General features: G+C 38.2%; 1 protein-coding gene across 6 annotated transcripts in view; it reads left to right on the top strand.

The window, feature by feature from the left end:
- CHL1 (cell adhesion molecule L1 like) overlaps positions 1 to 19,665 on the top strand; it is a 225,124-nt gene that overhangs the window by 146,678 nt on the left and 58,781 nt on the right. For 5 of the 6 annotated variants that reach the window (XM_059879495.1, XM_010817612.4, XM_010817611.4 and 2 more), the window contains exons 6-10: positions 2,905 to 3,027; positions 4,054 to 4,224; positions 5,190 to 5,237; positions 7,344 to 7,464; positions 12,465 to 12,649. In XM_059879495.1, the coding sequence (XP_059735478.1) occupies positions 2,905 to 3,027; positions 4,054 to 4,224; positions 5,190 to 5,237; positions 7,344 to 7,464; positions 12,465 to 12,649 (648 nt within the window). The remainder of the gene's footprint in view (positions 1 to 2,904; positions 3,028 to 4,053; positions 4,225 to 5,189; positions 5,238 to 7,343; positions 7,465 to 12,464; positions 12,650 to 19,665) is intronic. The other variant, XM_024982443.2, reaches the window with a different exon arrangement.

Genomic DNA, 19,665 nt, shown 5'->3' with positions numbered 1-19,665 from the left:
GAGCACTCATTTGAAATGTGTTGGTGAGCTCCAGCAGTGTAGTTGCCTCACACAAAAGAAAAATGACTGTTTACGATTCATGTTTTTAAAGTATTGCATCTGTTCAAACTCAACAATGCTAATGTTTATCATCAGAGAAATACAATTAGCAAAATTCATTGGGAGTCATTTTTAAAGAGTCATTTTTTAAAATGAATTGAGGTAGACGTCATGCTTGCAGTTGTTATAATAATTAAATTTCACATTTATCTGTAAATGTTATAATATTCAATTTTTTGCTTTGCATCAAATTTACTATGTAGTTTGAAAGTCAAAGAGTAAGATCTAAAAAAAACATGACTGATTTTTATCCTTTACAGTGTTTACTCTTGGGCCTTAAATTACTAAATATATAAATATTCTTCCCAGTTTCCAGGTATTAATTTCATCTTTGGTTAAAGCTGTTCCAGATTTATGGTATGTGATAAAGGCTTTGGTAGACTTCTAAATCTTATTTTATCTTTTTTATTATGAATGCCTTGGAAGCCAGTTGAGTAACATAGTTATACTTTTGTAATTAGAATTTTATAATCTAGATTTAATTAATACAAGGATGATAGTTCTTCACTGGTGATACTATCTGTTTGAATTATTAAATTTTTTCTAAAGAGGCAGCTCTCCAATTAGGGCTTTATACAACTTAATTAGCGACTTTACAATAGATACCACCCAGGGCACTGTGTATTCATACTTGGCACTGTAAAGTTTGCTAGTTGCAAAACAGGATTACATGCGTCTTTCATTTCCTAATCTGTTTCTCTTCGTCTTTTGCTTCTATTATCTGAGTATAAACAGATAAATAGATTCAATAACTACCAAACAACACTGCTAACTTCAATAACAATAAATACTGAGCTTTAGTTAGAGCGAGTTTTGCTAAACAAGTGATTTGAATTTGAAGCTTAGGGTACATACTAGTTCTGTAAATTACTGCACTTTACTTGCATAAAGTATATTTCTGCAAAATGACTTGTATAACATTTGCTGTCAAATGTTTGGTAAAGCTAAGGCTTTACCAAATAGGTGGTATTGATAATTTATCAACAAGGTACATGTAGGGGGTATACTCAGATGTTTTTCTATCTTTTGTTGGAAGTTTCATTCTGCTGCTTTTGCTGCTGCTAAGTCGCTTCAGTTGTGTCCGACTCTGTGCGACCCCTTAGACGGCAGCCCACCAGGCTCCCCTGTCCTTGGGATTCTCCAGGCAAGAACACTGGAGTGGGTTGCCATTTCCTTCTCCAATGCATGAAAGTGAAAAGTGAAAGGGAAGTCACTCAGTCGTGTCCAGCTCACCAGGCTCCTCCATCCATGGGATTCTCCAGTTTCATTCTACCTAGAGCAAAAGCACGATTCCGAGATAGCTCAGTTCAGTCACTCAGTCATGTCCCACTCTTTGCAACACCATGGTCTGCAGCACGCCAGGCTTCCCTGTCCAACACCAACTCTGGGAGCTTGCTCAAACTCATGTCTATTGAGCCTTAGCTTTGACTGACAGCAAATGTTATACAAGTCATTTTGCAGAAAATATACTAAATTCATGTCCAAGATGGTTCCCGTCTCAAATTTTATTTCCAGACTTGCCAGGAGAAATCTTAGAATGAGTAGACCACGAGGGAATCCACTGTGGACTGTCACACACCAGCGCCTGTCTTTTTAACTGGCAAAGGCAGTGTAATAAAGACCCTGCCTCCTGCGATGTTAAGCCGTGAAAGGTCCTTGAATTTAGACAAAAAGCAATTCACTGTAGCTGGTGCATCGATAAGAAATGTCAGCAAGTTCCCTCAATCACTGGGGTGTTAGAGTAGGAGGTGGGGGTGAGGAGCAAGGGAACGGCACAAAGCTTCTCAAGAGGAAAATTGACAGTAAATGAATATATTTTTAGACTCTCAGGAATAATAATAATCTTTTGTGAGCCATATTTTAAGAATGAAATATAGAGATGGAAAACTGCTAATAAATTCTATCAGGTCAGGAAGGCTATAAATACCTCATATAAGACTTTTCTCATTTATCAAACCCTAAGTAATTCTATAGCGCAGATGTACAAATAATGTTGAAGTGGAATATATTTTGAATATTCTTAAAACTATTTTATAAATAACTTCATAAAATATCAAACTTCGGTATTGTATTTCAAATTCTGCACTGTTGTGACTTACATTCTCAGTAATTGAATTGACCTTTTTTAGGACATTGATTCCAGCATGGGAAAGAAACAGTATTTTGAAATACTGCAAAGTCTCCTGTCCTACATCCATTTCATTTCACTTAAAATTTTATTTACTGGGAGTGATTCCAATGTGGATGGCTCTCTTTGCAACTTCTAGTGGTCATGTTTGGCTTTTCATTGTATTCATACCATTTTTTCCCCATGTGGGCTTTGAATTGTGTATTTTGTTTGATTATGATCTGAATGGAATATTTGCCAGTTACATTCAAGGGCTTCAGAATAAAGCAAAAGACAGAAAATAAGTATCTGCCTAAAAATAAAGCACAATGTTTGGAAAAAATGATACCAAATCTATGAAAACTTAAAACGAGCAACTCCTATGACTCAGAGCTTATACCTCTTCACTGAGAAATATGCACAAGCATATTGTTGCCTTATTGATGTCAAAGCAAAATTATTTGTTATCTATAGTTACAGAATGCAGAAATATTTTTAAAGTTGTATAACGATGCAGCACAGATTGTTAACAGTATTTTCCTCTGCAGGTCATAGACAAGAAGATTTAGGGTGTTGAATTTACTAAAAATGTTCCAATTTCTACAAGAAGAATGCTTTAAGATAATACTTGTAACATTAAGCATTACTTGTAATATTAAAATTTTTAAACGGTGTCTTTAAATGATTTTTTATATCAGATGCTCCAAAATTTCCCAAAGAAAAAATCGACCCTCTTGAAGTGGAGGAAGGTGATCCAATTGTCCTTCCATGCAACCCTCCCAAAGGCCTGCCACCTTTACACATTTATTGGATGAATATTGGTAAGTAATGTTCTTTTCTATCAATAAGGGGACATTTTAATTTCACTCATTGTGTCAAATGACATACGGAAATGAAGGATACAAAATCAATATGAACTTATGATGTGAAATCAAGTATAGTTTAAAAACTATTTCCATCTATAGTCTGCTCTGAGTTCTGAATATACATGAAAGCACTAGAAAGCCACTGAATATGTCTTGATTTTGTCATATCTGGAAAGAGTAGAGTCTGTTAATACGATACAGTATGTCAAGTTGAGAATGGCTTGTATCTGTGTTGCTGGCTTTATATTTCTCTTTTAATATGTTGCACTTACTTAATACAGTGATGCACAAATTATTAGTAGTATTAGAAATTAGTATGAACTTCTGTGTTTAATTTTCCAAAAGCTATCATCAGCTCTTGCACTGGGATTCTAGCTTCTTGTAAACCCTACTTCTGGCATGTGCCTTAGCAGGTCTATCTAAATCTTTTCTCATTGTGACCCATAGAGAAAAGTAATAATCGTACAGGATTTGGAAGAAAGCAAAAGAAGCTACTCTTGGTTGTAGCCAGAGTTCCAGATTGCATCCATCCTAGAACCTAACTAGGCTGCATCATGGCAGAGGGATTAATATCTCAAACACAATTTTGTGAAAATCTGTTTTTAACAAATATGATCCTAATATAATAAAAGTAATAATTAGGCCATTATCTGTTTGGACTAGTTTTCAAATAAGTCAGTGCAGACCCATAGAACAGAAGTAGAATCCTAAAGGGTCAGGAGAGGTTGAATGCCCAGACTAGTTGTCCATCAGTGTACTTCAGTTAATGGTGATAAGCGCTCTCTCAATGATTTTCTTGTTGTTTTTTTGTGTTTTACTTCTTACTCACTAATAACTTCTATAATAAGACCAGACTTGGGAGGAATAGGAAGAGCCTACATGAAAAATAAAATAATATGAAAGGAAGGATAATGAAAAAAAGGCGACAAGGCATAATAAAGGACAGTTGCCCCTTTTAATGAAAAGATATTTCTCTTCCAGAATTAGAACACATTGAGCAAGATGAGAGAGTATACATGAGCCAAAAGGGAGATCTGTACTTCGCAAATGTGGAGGAAAAGGACAGTCGGAACGATTACTGTTGCTTTGCTGCATTCCCGAGATTGAGGACTATTGTGCAGAAAATGCCTATGAAGCTAACAGTTAACAGTTGTAAGTTGAAATAATTTATTGTGCCAGCATGAATGTGGAAGACAAATGTGTCTGTAATTTTATTCTGGTTGAAGCCAGTTAAAGCTGGGTTGATATTTTCCAGCATTGTTTAGTTTAACTCTAGAGACTCCTTCCAGATGAAAGAGACATCTGCAGCTGCACATCAACAGTAGCTCTGTCTCCTGCAGCCAGAAAATCAAATCTCAATTCACAGGACAAGTGTATTTCACTTGATGACTAGAGAGTCGAGTCATTTTCCTTGTATGAAATACAGAACAAAATTCCAGGGTTTTCTCAGCAAGTCTCAGGCTCAGAATCTCTGTGATTTCAGATAAACTGGCAAGGCTGAAAATGTAGGAGAAAACAACAGAGTCAAAAATAACAAGAAGTAATATTATCATTTTTATCACATCAAACTTTTCTATATTTCCCCAATTGGCAAAGTTATTTGAATTGCTTCTCTTTTCCTACTTGATTCTGCAGATGGCATTCTGGGTTCTTAAATTTGAAAACTGTCATTATTAGTCAAAGAAATAACCAAGATTCAAATGGCAGAGATAATCTCCAGAAATTCATTGACTGAATAACTGGCTCTGGTAGAGTCAAAAGTTGGCATGACCATTCCATTGTCTAACGTGGTTCATAATTTTTTCATAACTTGGTTCATCAATTTGTTGTGTGTTGATTCTCTGTGCCAGGGCTTCACTATAGCATCCTTCAGCAACCTTAGTTGTCTTTAATGGAGCTCTAATTTGTGTGCTTTCTACTCGGATTTCATCTATGGTAGCTCAAGATTAAGCTCTTCATAAATATTATTCAACTATGTTCCCAAAGGCGCTGTTCTAGTGAAGTATGCTTATACCTCATTTTGTAATTTTTGTAGGAGAAAACTATGGCTTTTCATTGTTTTGATGTCAGCATCTACCATTATGTTTGTGAGTTTTTTCTTCCATTTTTTATTTCAGTAAAGCATGTTAATGACTCGAGTTCATCCACAGAAATTATTTCCAAGGGTAAGTTGATGACATGTAGAATGTTGACATTTATTTTCACCTGTGGTTGCTCATTGTCATCTCAGAATTTGAACTTTAATACCTTCTGAGTTTATTAATATACTGATACTCTTAGTAAGGAAAAGGTTAACATAGAGGGTTCTATTTTCTCCCATCCCCATTAAATGTATGTAAAAGGGGGTACTATTTACGAATGCAGAACTATATAAATACACCTATATACTTAATGATATAATTACCATAAGTAAATAAATATACATATATAGCATTATGTTTTTCATGGAGTAATTATTATGGATCTCCCAAAATGCCTCTTATGGTTAATCAGCAGTTTGGCAGAGAGCTGTTACATGAAGAAAGGAAAAAGCAATGGTTGAGTGTAAGAGAAGTAGAGAAAGCATTGAGTGTAAGAAAGTCAAATGGTTCTTTTCCTTTCTAGACCTCTTGAAGTACTTACTACACAACTGTCCATTGTGATTCAGTGAGAAAGAATATAAGTTGCAGCATTTTCCAAGCTCACTTGTCTATGAAATGGTTTTTATTATTTAAAAAAATTTTTTTGCCCATGGAACATTTAACCAAATTATATAGTAAGTAGTTTTTCTACAGAGAAAAGAATCACTTGTCTGAATGCAACAAATATGTCTTTTATAACTGGCACCAGCAATGAACCCTCCATGATAACTTTGGTAATCTAATATACTGATAACATCACCAGGGCTGGATGAGGGCTCTCCTTGCTGTGCCCTCAGTTTGAAAATGGACTGATTAGGTGTATATAGGCAACATCGTTTCCTTTGAGGTCAATAACAGAAACATATATTGTATCTTTTCAGCACTCAATAAAATCATTACACATGGATGGGAGGGGAGTTTGGGGGAGAATGGATACATGTTTATGTATGGCTGAGTCCCTTTGCTGTCTATCTGAACCTACTGCACGATTGTTAATAGGCTGTGCTCCAATATAAAAGTGTAAAAAAAAATCACACCATATAATACATGTTCATATTTTTCAAAAAACAAACACTTGTAAGGAAGCTATGGCAAGGTACACACTGCTGTCAGTACCTTTCATTCCTCTACTCTGATAGCAGCCCTCACCTCTACACTACACATATCACATCAAATCACATTGACATTGGATGTGAAACATAATTTGTGTGAACACTTGGAATGGAAATCTGAATCTGCATCGAAAATGGAAGCTTCCCCATTTTCCATTGTATTTGAAAGGCTTCTTAGGAAAAAAGGGGCTTCTCCAGTGGCTCAGACAGTAAAGAATCTGCCTGCAATGCGGGAGACCTGGGTTCGATCCCTGGATTGGGAAGATCCCCTGGAGAAGGGAACAGCTACCCACGCCAGTATTCTGGCCTGGAGAATTCCATGGACTGTATAGTCCATGGGATTGCAAAGAGTCGGACAGGACTGAGTGACTTTCACTTTAGGAAAATAAGAAATGGAACATTTCCTCACCAGTTACTGAGATGGCTTGTAAATCTTTTTGTACAGCAGTGTTTGTCTTTGAGGATATAAGACTGAAAGTAGAGTCACCTCATTGATAAATTCATAGATGCCTGGTATGCACTACAGGCTTCTTGAATCAGAGTTTCCTGGGTGTAGGGACCAGGAAACTGTATTATAAGAGGAATCCTGTCAGATACTTAGGCACATTCAATTCAAGAAAAATACACAAGGCCATCAAACATGACCAAGTATGATTAAAATGTGGAATATAAAGCTATTGACTGTCAGTGAACTTAAGGCTTTCATCAAGAAACTAATTATCTTGAACACTGTTTGAACTTCTGAATTTGAAGATGTGGTTTGAATCGTAACCTTTATAAATCTTGATGCAGCACCTAGGTAATGTATCTGAAGGGCAACCCATGCTTCCTGCTAAGAGTGGAATCTATTTAAATAGGAATATATTAAAATGTGTGAAATATATGTGAAATAAATGTGTGAAAATAAATTAAAATCTGTGTGTAAATATACACACACACACACAGGTCCATATGGTTAAATATGTTTTAGCAAGGATTGAGTGCCAACGGAGTTTCTTAGTTTGAACAAAATCTGAGTCTTTTCTGTTCTGTTCTGTAGCAAATTCAATCAAGCAGAGAAAACCCCGACTATTGTTGCCTCCTCCTGAAAGTGGCAGTGAGTCTTTTGTCACCATCCTTAAAGGGGACACCCTGCTGCTCGAGTGTTTTGCTGAAGGCCTGTGAGTAACTTGACCCTGTTCGTGACTTTTTCCATTCTGTTCTGTAAAGAATAAGGTAGCAGTGAAGAGTGTGCCTGCATGCATCTTTAAGAAATGATTTCTTTAGAAGAGGAAATCCTGTTACTACATTTCTGGGGAAAGTAATTTGCACTTCTCTCTGCAGATTTCAGGCTGTGACCGAGATTGATTTATAATTAGATAGCTCTGTCAGTTGGTGAGGGTGTGAATGGAGGCGGCAGTGACAGTGCCCTCCTTACCTCGGTCAACAGCGGGTGCATCCTTAGAGCACGAGGTTGTGAAGAGTCAGCCCGTCACTGTTGTGCCAGGTTTATGTCTTTCTGCTGTATTGTTTGTCCTGCTTCTGCTTGTTATGTTTCCCCAGGTTCTGTGGATCTCTTATTTTACCCACCTGTCCTTTGCACACAAACAGATCTAGATCATGCAATTTAAATTAAAGGTTTTTTTGTCTGCACTGGGTCTTTGTTGCTGTGCACAGGCTTTCTCTAGCTACCATGTGTGGGCAGTGGCTTCTCCTGCGGCAGAGCATGGGCTCCAGGCACACGGGCTTCAGTAGTGACACATGTGGGCCCAGCAGTTGTGGTTGCCGGGCTCTCGAGCACAGGCTCAATAGTTGTGACACATGAGTGTAATTGTCCTGTGACATTGTGAAATATTTCTGGACCAGGGATCAAACCCATGTCTCCTGCATTGGCAGGCAGGTTCTCAACCACTGGATCACCAGAGAAGTCCCAGATCATGCAATTTAAGAGAGTTTCACATCAGAACCAATGACCCAAACTTTTTTTCACACCTAAAGTACAGTTTTGCAAATCCTCCAAGAAAAGACGTCACTTGGTCACCTCTTGAAATTGTGATGCTTATTGAGTAGCTATCATAAGTCTGTGTAAACAAGGATCATCTTATTTAATACCTGATCATACAAGATTGTCTCTTTGCTATCATCACCTTGCTTTACCACCACATACCAATCCCTGCCATTGGGAATACTGTGGGAAAATACATCCCACCTTCCTAGCACCTGAGTTTATGTACTCAGTTTGTAAACTAAGGGCTTTTTATAGCTGGTCATCTGGTTCATGGACTAGAATTTGAAATTCATACTCATTCATTGTTCAGTGTATATTCTGAATGAATGGTTTTAAATTGGACTGTGAACAAAAGAGCAGATTTTAATGGTTTTATAACCCCTAAGCTTTGTAAATTTCTCTTTCCATCCTGCAAAATATTCAGGTTGCTTATCTGTCTTAAACTGCCCAAGTATATTGCCATAGAGTAATTAGATGTGCAATGACATGGCCTCTGTTCAGGACTTTTATCTCTATATTATGTGAGGAGATGAAAGCATCAGGTTCATTTGGATCATGTTGGTAACTGCCTGCATTTTTGCTCTTATTCATATGCGTTTATAGTGGTAGAAATTGCATTCTTCCAAGGTTCATCACTATTCTTGGTTGACTCTTTGGGCAGGGAGAACATGTCAGCAACTATTTTCTCCTGTTTCCCACAAATGCCATAACTTATCTCTTGAGTGGGCTGCCAACTGCATGGATGGTCTTCAATAAAATAGACTGTGCATTCAGAAAATGCAGCGTCATGAACCAACAGAGAAAAAGTGAGCACTGGCAAGTGTTGTCTTTGGGACTTGAGGATTCCTAAGGCCTTGTCAGAGAAGTTCATCTGAAGGGTTTTCTTCATAGTCATCATGGATTTGGATTGAGAATCCTATCTGGTCTAGTTCTGTTCCAGGTGAATGTGATACATTGTAAAATTTTTTAGAGTACTTGAAAAAAAATGTATTCTAAGAAGTTTTATTTGAAAATTTATGTAATTATTTCCTTTTGACAGCACTGGGTCTTCATTGCTCCATGGACTTTTTCTCTAGTTGTGGCGAGTAAGGGCTGCTCTCTAGTTGCAGTGTGCAGGCTTCTCATTGCAGTGACTTCTCTTGCTGTGGATCTCAGGCTTCAGGAGTTGTACTTCCTGGGCTCTGGAACACCGGTTCAATAGTTGTGGTGCTCGGGCTTAATTGCTCTTTGGCATGTGGGATCTTCCCAGACCAGGGAAGATGTCTTGAACCCATGTCTTCTGCGTTGGCAGGCAAATTCTTTACTGCTGAACTACCAGGGAGGCCCTTTAAGAAGTTTTAACCCACGAACCTTCTACTGTAATAGGCATAATGAAGATATCGTCCTCTTTATCATGTGTCAGGCACTGCGCCTTGCCCTTTACGTACATTAGCTCATTTTCTCCTCGCCACACACATCTCATGACTCATTCCTGTCGTCGGTTAGGCAAGTGCAGGCCAGAGAGTGGACTTCACCTCTCTACACGTAGTACGCAGTGGGGGCTGGGATTACATCCTGTCTGCCTCCAGAACCCTAAACCACCTCTAAATTTAACTTCTTCAGCATATTTCAACCGAATGAACTGTTCTGTTCAGTTAAAGGCAGGGTGGACAGAGGATGGCACTGTGCCTGAGTCTAAAGGAGTGGGATATAGTAGGTGTTTCAGAAAATGGCTAGTAATAATGAAAATGTGGATACTATTAAGTAAAACAGGAAAGCTTTCAGAGGGAAAGGTTGAGGGGTTCAGATTCTGCAAGGTGGAAACTAAGAACAGCTAAAAAACAACATTGTGAATTTCATTCAGAAAAGTGTTCACTCCCCAAAAGGAGTGCAGACGGTGAGTCCCTTGGAAAGAGCACATTCATGGACCAGTTCACACTCACTCACATCCTGTGAAAGCTTCGTTAGAGTTAAAGGCAAATTCCCTCTGCTGACTGCTGGGCTCTAATTTTCTGTCTTTTCTCTGTTTTGTGAATTCATGGGTTGAAGCTAGATACAATTCTCTTGCAAACAAAGGAAGTTTCAGAATTAAAGTTGGCTGGGCAAGGACCTAAAGAAAACATCGAGATGATGGTATGGTGTGGATTTATGTATAAAAATGGATTAAGCAGTACATTTTCCTTCGAAACTTTATTGTTCAAGTGCTGTTAGTAAATGTTTACTAAATTTTTGAAAAAGGAAAGAAAAACATTACCAAGACAATAGCTGGATGTTCTTGCAGTGGTACAGATGTGTTCCCAGATGAATTTGTCTCATAGTCATATGATACTTATTAGATAATCATTTTATCCTATTCTTTCAAAGAATAGGTATTAGAAGATTAGGCTGGTTTCCAAGGACTGGCAAAAAAAAAGATTTTACAGCAGGTGAGATGCTTGTACCATTAAAGTATGAGCTTACAAAAATCCCCTGATTTGGAGGAACTAAGGTCCAGAGCAGCCTGCACTTTGGCAAATTGCCGTTTTGACAGATGGAGTGCAAAGCAAGCAGTTAGGAGGGATGGGTTAAGCATCCTGTTGGGTGGTGTGCTCAGGAAGCCAACAGCTAATACACTGTCATAGCCACCTATCTGAGCATCCTTACTGTTTCCTATAGGAGTCAGTACTGTGTCCTGTATTTTAAGCCTGGTGACATGAACGGTAGTGGTGGTTCCAAACAAGTACTTACGCAATGAGGGAAGAGAGTAGATGTGTGTAAAAATCATCATTTTTACCTCTTTTTTTTTTGCATAATAACTGAATTATTTTAACCATTGCCTAACAATACAATTTAAGAAAATTGATGCAAACAGTATGAATTGTTCACATATTAACTAGAAACTAATTAATTTGCCTCTAAGCATATATTCTCAGAATTCATGGTTAGGAAGGGGAAAAAAAAGAATGGGGAAAGCACAAATAAAATAGAAGACACTGATCAAAAGAACAAGTTTAGTCAATCAATTTCAAGTTCTAACGTGTCATTTATTACCCCAGTGACTTTAAGCAAATTAACTTCTTGAACTTTAGAATCCTCACTGGTAAAATGATGATAATGATGCTCCCATTTAGAACATACTCAATAACTTTCAGGTATTAATGATAAAAAGAAATGTAGTGAGAAAAAACAAGTCATCAGTAAAAACAGCAAAAATACTTCTTCCACTCAGTCATACAGCTCAAGTGAAGAGGAAAAAAAAGAAAAAATCATCCATCAGTTAAAATCTGGCATCACTGTTCTTCATATCATTTTTAAATCACAAAAGTCATAGAGCGTCCCACTTCTCACTTGTCTGGTTTGCATTCAAAAATTTTCATTTCAAAAATCCCAACAGATGGGATTTTTCTGTTTTAAACCTAGCTGGCTTGATTCCTCATTCTTGTTTTCCACCCAGATAAGGTGGAAAATGTCATTGTGTTGGTGTATGACAAGTTATCAATTTGGGATTTGTTTTGTTCTTGCTTTTATCATTTGTTGTTTATATTGGGCGATCTAATTTTTCTAATCAAGAGAGATTTGGTTCATTCCTTTATTCCTGTATTCCCTACTAGGGTGACAGTCTGCTTGGGTGACCCAGTCTATGCCTCAGAGCCCACCTTGGCCCAAAATGAGCTATTGCCCGGTCCAGCCAGTACACTGGGCACGCACATTTGAGTCTTATTCTGCAATAGCAGCCTCATAAGGATTAAGAGGGGTGTCACGGCTACCCTCTGCTGAGTGCTGGGTCTTAGTTTATGGTGTTTTTCAAACTCGTGGGGAAGATGGCTGTTATTTCTGGCCCCTTCAAAACCACCCACAGGGAGATAGCACACTTGAAAAAAAATCTTGTACATTTCTATGGGTCCAGTCATGCATCCTTCATCTAACCATCCGTATTCAGCACTTCCATGGAGCTAGCCCTCTGAGTAGAGGAAACAAGATTTCTGAAGAGGTAGCCCATTAAAGGAGCTTGCAGTGAGGGAGACATGATCCAGCCCTGGTCTTCACCACGGATGGTGGGTGGTGGTGTGCAGGTCTGTGCACTGGGAAGGCTGATGTTTCGGTGGAACCCTTGAGTGCAGACCTGAAAGTAGCACAGTGAGGGAGGTACCCTGTGCATTTCTTTATATTTTATTTTTCACTTAAAATGTTTACCATGTGTGTATTGTTTCACAGACCAACTCCACAAGTTGATTGGAACAAAATGGGAGGTGATTTACCAAAGGGAAGAGAAACAAAAGAAAATTATGGCAAAACTTTGAAGATAGAGAATGTCTCCTCTCAGGACAAAGGAACCTATCGCTGCACAGCCAGCAATGTCTTGGGATCAGCCACTCATGATTTTCAAGTTACAGTAGAAGGTACATTTCCCATGTTGATTTATTTTTCTATTTAAAAAAAGGTGAATTCATATGTGTAGTCAACCTCAAATGCATATATATATAAATGAGTATGCTGTTTCAGCATTTAATTGTAGCGTGAGCAATGGAATACATTAGACTTCAATTAATCAGGTTTGTCATTTACCCCCTGAAACCACATAGAAGGGACAAATGACAAGAAAAGATCTCAGGTTAGGGGCTGAACACAGATGACTTTGACTATTTGAATGGTCACTAAACCTAATCTTTTATACCATATTATTATGAGAAAACACTTACTGTAATATGTGTATAACACTGCATAAGATGAAACCTTAAAAGAAGAAAACATTACCATCATAGAAAGTATTACGATAGGCCTGAGATAAGCTTCGAGTTTCCCAGTCCTGGCATTAACTTCCTGGGTCCTTGCCCAATTTACTTCACCTTTCTGTATCTCCATTTCTTACCAGTGAAATGAGGGAGTCAGACAGATTACTATCTTAACTGTTTCCTACTTGGGGGAGATCTATCTCTTGGGTTCAGATGATATTTAGTATGTTACTGATGGGGAAAGAAAAATAGATAGTATGATGTAACCATTATTTCTCTACCAAAAGGTGCAAAAAACATGTTATATTCATGTCTTCTTTCTGTAAACTCAAGCTTTTTGGTCAATAGAACCTGGTATATTGTTTGTTGTATTCACAGAAATAAGTAGGCAGTGATGTCACCATTGAAAAAGAAGGTGAGCCACAGTATTAGTTATCAGGGCTCTGGCTGCTGGGCACATGTGAAGGTTACCTAGTCATCCTGTGAATCTGATTGATGCAGACCTATTTCTGTGGTCCTGATAACACTGCAGTTTTTATATATGATTTGGTTGACTGTATTGATCAAATTAATGGGATGATTACTGCATTTGTGCTTTTTTAGTGCTGTGCAGGCTTTACTATTGAAAGAAATTGGATGCTTGCGGCTAGTGCACTGGGACGACCCAGAGGGATGGTATGGGGAGGGAGGAGGGAGGAGGGTTCAGGATGGGGAACACATGTATACCTGTGGTGGATTCATTTTGATGTTTGGCAAAACTAATACAATTATGTAAAGTTTAAAAATAAAATAAAATTTAAAAAAAAAATAAAAATAAAAATAAAACAAACAAACAAAAAAAAAAAAAAAAAAGAAAGAAATGATCTCTGTCAGGTTTCTATTTAGTGAACTGGTGCTCTAAGGCTTTCATTTATATTCCAATGAAGTTCCCCTCTTAAAGCTTCATTCTGCACAAGGAATACCTAAGTAAAGGCCCACTGTTTTAATTAATGGAAAAAAGAAAGGCTCAGATGCAAGTTATATTAACAAGTAACTCTTAATCATGTTGTTGTTTGGAATAGCGGCATATTTCCAAAACCCGTCTCTCAGGTGGGCTTCCCAAGTGGCACTAGTGATAAAGAATTCGCCTGCCAATGCAGGAGATGCAAGAGACTCCAGTTCAATGCCTGGGTTGGGAAGATCTCCTGGAGAAGGAAATGCAACCCACTCCAGTATTCCTGCCTGGAGAATCCCATGGACAGAGGAGCCTGGCAGGCTACAGTCCATGGGGTCACAAAGAGTTGGGCAGGACTGAAGCGACTTAGCGCATCTCACAATGTGTGTGATTAGTTAAGATAGGAAGAATGGAAATCCAAAAATGAGAGTATCATTTCCCTTAGTTCAACAAAAGCAAAACCTGTTATGAGGGAAAGCCTGTTGTTATGCATAAATATCAACAGTTGCCAATAGTGACATATTCCTCTGACATTATTCACCAAGGAATTCAGAGATGAAGAGTTTGAGAGATTTTTTCCATAATTTTAGTCAGTGTTTGATGCCTCTGCATAATACAGCTATACCACACAGCAGGAATGTTTTTCTGTAACCCTCTGCCCGCCTCCCCCATCCCAGCACCAACACATACCCACGAACCCGACAGGTCTAATTGTTAGCTGCTCTTACTCCAAGTTGCTGACTATTAGAAATCCTTCCAGATGGCTGGAACATCGCTACGGTAGCTGAATATTTTAACAATCTGGCCACGGGTTTCTTGACTGTGAGACTGAAGCTTTCAGAAGAACTGCAAAGGTTGCAAAAAGAAAAAAATAAATCAAGGATGTAAAATTAATTATGCAATTTAAAATGTTGACTATAGGGCTCCAAAGGAATATAGGTTTCCTGAACAAATTGTCTTTGCTATTCATAAAACAGCTATTAGCAGTATTGAGATGTAAATAATGTTTTTATGGGGGACATTTAATCCTTTATCCTTAATGAGAAACTACTAAACGTGCCCTCAGTTGTATGTTCTAGGAGTTTTTCTTCACACATGCAAGTGAAAAGCAAGCCCAGCTGAAGAAGTCTTTCTTTTTTTTAAAGTGTGAAGGCAGTAAATATATCCTTCATTAATCATATGGATGGATAAGTTCACTTTCACTCAATTTTATTCCGCCTTCCTGCACTTCCTTCTTTCCCTTACTTTGTCTTTTGCTTGGAAACTAATTAAATAACAGGATTAGTCATATGAGAAAAGAGCAATGTTACTATAAACTTTGACAATGTAGCCCATTCTGAAAACATCCAGTGTGCTTAAACAAAAGCATGTATTTTACTGAATTCTCTATATCTGTGATATTTATTCTTTATTAATGTAATAAACACAACTAAAATCTGTCATCGCTAGTTGGGGAACTAAAATCTCACAAGCCCACCACACTGCTCTGTCCATGGAATTTTCCAGGCAAGAATACTGGAGTGGGTCCCAGTGGGTCACTGACCCAGGAGTCCAACTGACATCTCTTTCCTCTCCTGCATTGGCAGGCAAATTCTTTACTGTGCCACCTAGGAAACCAAAATGGCCTCTAGAATTTTCTAAATACAAAAATCAAATTATGATCACAGATATGTTTCAACTGCATCCAACTAAGTGTTTGTGTTATAAACTTTTGCATCATATAGGGCTTTTGAAATTTAATAAGTGTAATAGGCAAGTATTTATACATAATTTTATAACCATAATTGTGGTGCATTTTAAAAAGATGTCATGAATTCAAACACAATTCAGTAATCGACCTATTTGAGAAAGTCTTATTTTCAAGTAACAAATCTACTTCTAAAAAGTTGTAGTGAAATCTAAATTTGCTGAACCTAATAATTTTTGATCTGTTAGAATATAGATACTTAATAGAAATCTGTTACTAAGAAAATAACCTCTGTGTTGTGTATTTCATAGGTACCAAGTTTTCTGTTTTGTTTTCCTTCTAGTGATAAACATCTCTAATTAGCTTGCTTATTACATTGTAAACATTCAGACATTTGCATCTCAGTTTTGATCATCGTGAGAGAAATTTATCATCTTATTTTTTTTGTTTACAATTATGACTAAATGAGTAAAATTTCAACATAAGTCATTTTCATCAGTTACCAGAGATTTATGGATAATAGATGAAAGACTGGGATTCAGTGATGATGCTTTCTCTCAGAAATTTCCATTTTAATCATTCTTTCTTCTCTCTTAAGCCTTTTTCCCCCTATCCTTTCAAATAGGTCTTACTTGTCAGGAATACAGTTGCATGTTCCAACCTTTGAAAAAATCTGTTCTGGTGTTCTTGCATGCCCATAGCCTCATTGCAACCACCAGATATTTTCTGTCCCCTAGCCAATGTCCTCAGGCTCACTGTGGCACCTACTGAGTCATTTCAGTTCAACTTAAAATTACACCACACACATCTGTTCTCCTTTGTGCCAGTGTCAGGGAGAAAGAAATTTTCCTTTTTCTCCTGGCTCATCTAAAAATTAAATTGGCATGAAACAGATGAACAGTAGAAAAACAAAAGGGTAGTAACATGTATATATGGGAGCAAGCCAGGAGAACTGAGTAACTGACCAAAAGGGCCAGAGCTTAAACACCATCTTCAGCTAAAGACTAAAGAGCATACTTGGGGCTTCAGAGGAGAGGACAGCATCTCCAAGAAAGACTGGAGATGGAAGAGCCAGTGTTGGATTTGTCTGTGTTTGCAGGGCCAGGCAGACAGGGGGACATAGAGTGGATTCTAATGTCTAGGCCCTGCAGTTTCCCCCACCAAACTCGAATTGTCCAGGCAAGAATACTGGAGACAGTTGCCATTCCCTTCGCCAGGGGATCTTCCTGACCCAGGGATCAAACCTGGGTCTCCTGCATTGCAAGCAGATTCTTTACCATCTGATCCACTATGCTAGCCGTTCTTGGTACTTATTTCTGCAATAGCTGTATTCCAGAAACAGGCCTTCTTACTAAACTATTTTATGCAATTAGTGGCGAGATCAGAGTTTCTTCCTGAATCTTTTGGGCCTTGATTATTTTCAGCTCAAAATAATCTGCATGCCAAAGAGATGTTTTGGGGTGGCAAATTTTTTCTCCCCTATACTAAGCAGAGGACACATCAGAAAGAGAGCAATTCTGCCCTGGCTTTTCACAGATCCTTAACCTAAGTGATATAGTCTAGGTGCTCTCACTGCAGATGCCAGGTGTGAAAATCTCAGCCTGGGCAGGTATTGAGAGCAGTGTCACAACAGACCCAGGAAGAATATGCTTCTAAGAAGAACAGTGGTCATGTATGGATGTGAGAGTTGGACTGTGAAGAAAGCTGAGCGCCGAAGAATTGATGCTTTTGAACTGTGGTGTTGGAGAACACTCTTGAAAGTCCATTGGACAGCAAGGAGATCCAACCAGTCCATTCTGAAGATCATCAGTGCTGGGTGTTCATGGGAAGGACTGATGCTAAAGCTGAAAATCCAATACTTTGGCCACCTCATGCGAAGAGTTGACTCATTGGAAAAGACTGTGATGCTGGGAGGGATTGGGGGCAGGAGGAGAAGGGGACGCCAGAGGATGAGATGGCTGGATGGCATCACCGACTCGATGGACATGAGTTTGAATGAACTCCGGGATTTGGTGATGGACAGGGAGGCCTGGCGTGTTGCAATTCATGGAGTCACAAAGAGTCGTACACGACTGAGCAACTGAACTGAAGAACAGGCCTAAAGTCCCTTTCAAATCGCATGACCAAACATACCTTTGCTCAGGACTAGCTTACTTCTCCAGGAGAAACAGGGATGAGAAGCATAAAAACAAATGTCTAAGCATTTATAAAGAAAGCTTATCAGAAAGAGTTCAGATGAAGTTTAGTTGGGGCTTCCCAAGTAGCTCAGCCATAAAGAATCTGCCTGCCTGTGCAGGAGATGTGTGTTCAATCCTTGAGTTGGGAAGATTCCTGGAGAAGGAAAGTGGCCACTGACTCCAGTATTCTTGCCTGGAGAATTCCATGGATAGAAAAGTCTGGTGGGCTGCAGTACATGGGGTCACAAAAGAGTCAGACACGACTGAGCAACTAAACAACAAGAACAAAGTTGATTGATGATTTGTAGTGAGTGTGCACAGATGATAAATGTTGGAGAGCTTGGATCTGGAAGTGCAAAATGAAAGTTGGTACAACTATTTGGGCGTTGTTCCTGTGATCCAAATTAATGAAATAGTAATGAGTTAGAAATAACACCACAGTCACTTGGGGGTCTCAGTGCTTCTCACTTAGCAGGTCTGCTGGTCCATGGAATGGCAAGAACAGAAAGTGAGGCTTCTTTTACTGGTGACTCTGGGCAAGTTGAATGACTTCTCCAGAGCTCAGTTCTCCATCTGTAAGGTTGAAGGGTTGATTAAGATGGTCATTTAAGCACCTTTTACCTAAGATCTGGCTGTGTGTGTGTGTGTGTGCGCGCGCGCGCATGCAGATGCAGTCACTGGGTACTGTCTGACTCTTGCGACCCCATAGACTGTAGCCCACCAGGCTCTTCTGTCCATGGCATTTCCCAGGCAAGATTACTGGAGTGGGTTGCCATTTCCTTCTCCAGGGGATCTTCCTGACCCAGGGACTGAACGTGCATCTCCTGCATCGGTAGGAATTTTCTTTACCACCGCATCAGCTGGGAAGCAATATCTAACAGTAGTGTATCTTAATGCTGGTACCAAAGGATTAATGAAATTCGTAGGATGAGAATATACATAGAAATCTTGATTTTATTACTCAGAAAGATGTAGAGAAGGGTCATCATTGCATGATACCCTTTATTGTTTTTATTGAGATATAATTGACATATTACATCATTAGTTTCAGTTATCCAATATAATGATTCAATATTGGCATGTATTGTAAAGCAGTCACCACACATAGTGTAGTTTACATCCATCAGTACATAGTTACACTCTTTTTCTGATGAGAACTTTTCAGATACATTCTTAGCAACTTGCAAATAGGTAATACAGTATTATTCATAAATTATAGCCATCATGTTGTATATTGCATGGCCATGATTTCTTTTATTTTTACATGTTCTAAAAGCAGTAGTCTTAGTTTTCTGTTGTAAATAAGAAATCTTTCATGGTTTTTCTGTAACTCAAGTGTTTTATTTTACAATGTATATGAAAAGATCAGAAGAAAGTAACAATGATGTAAAAATGTAGACATACACACGGAAGTAAAACTCTTCACCTTGAAAGCTCATAGGCAGTTTATAATTTGGACTGCTGCATTTTAAACTATATGAATAAATATTTACATAATGTAGATTATGAACACACATATTTAACTTGGAACTTAACAAGTCTGTATCCGGTCGAATAATTACAAAGACATGTCTCTTGCTCAGACTTGAACTTGCCAGGGATATTTGTAGTTCTTTGTTTTTCCTGGTACGTTTATAGACATTTTTCCCCACATAATCCTCCTTTTCCTCCTTTGTTTTGTAACAAATTCTTCAAATGACACTTTTGTTTTACACGTATATATATGTATCTTAAAGAGTTTCCTTTTTGACTAAAAATGTAAATCCAAAACTGTCTTGGGAGAAATAACCAAGCAACACTTGATGGGAATTACTACCTGCAGGTATTGTGCAATTTTCTCTGAAATCAAATTATCCAAACCATCCATACTTTAATATGAATCTTT

The sequence above is a fragment of the Bos taurus genome, chromosome 22, assembly GCF_002263795.3.
Source record: "Bos taurus isolate L1 Dominette 01449 registration number 42190680 breed Hereford chromosome 22, ARS-UCD2.0, whole genome shotgun sequence".
Lineage (NCBI taxonomy): Eukaryota > Metazoa > Chordata > Mammalia > Artiodactyla > Bovidae > Bos > Bos taurus.
The sequence above is the reverse complement of the archived record's forward strand: the minus strand, read 5'-3'. Positions and strand labels throughout refer to the sequence as shown.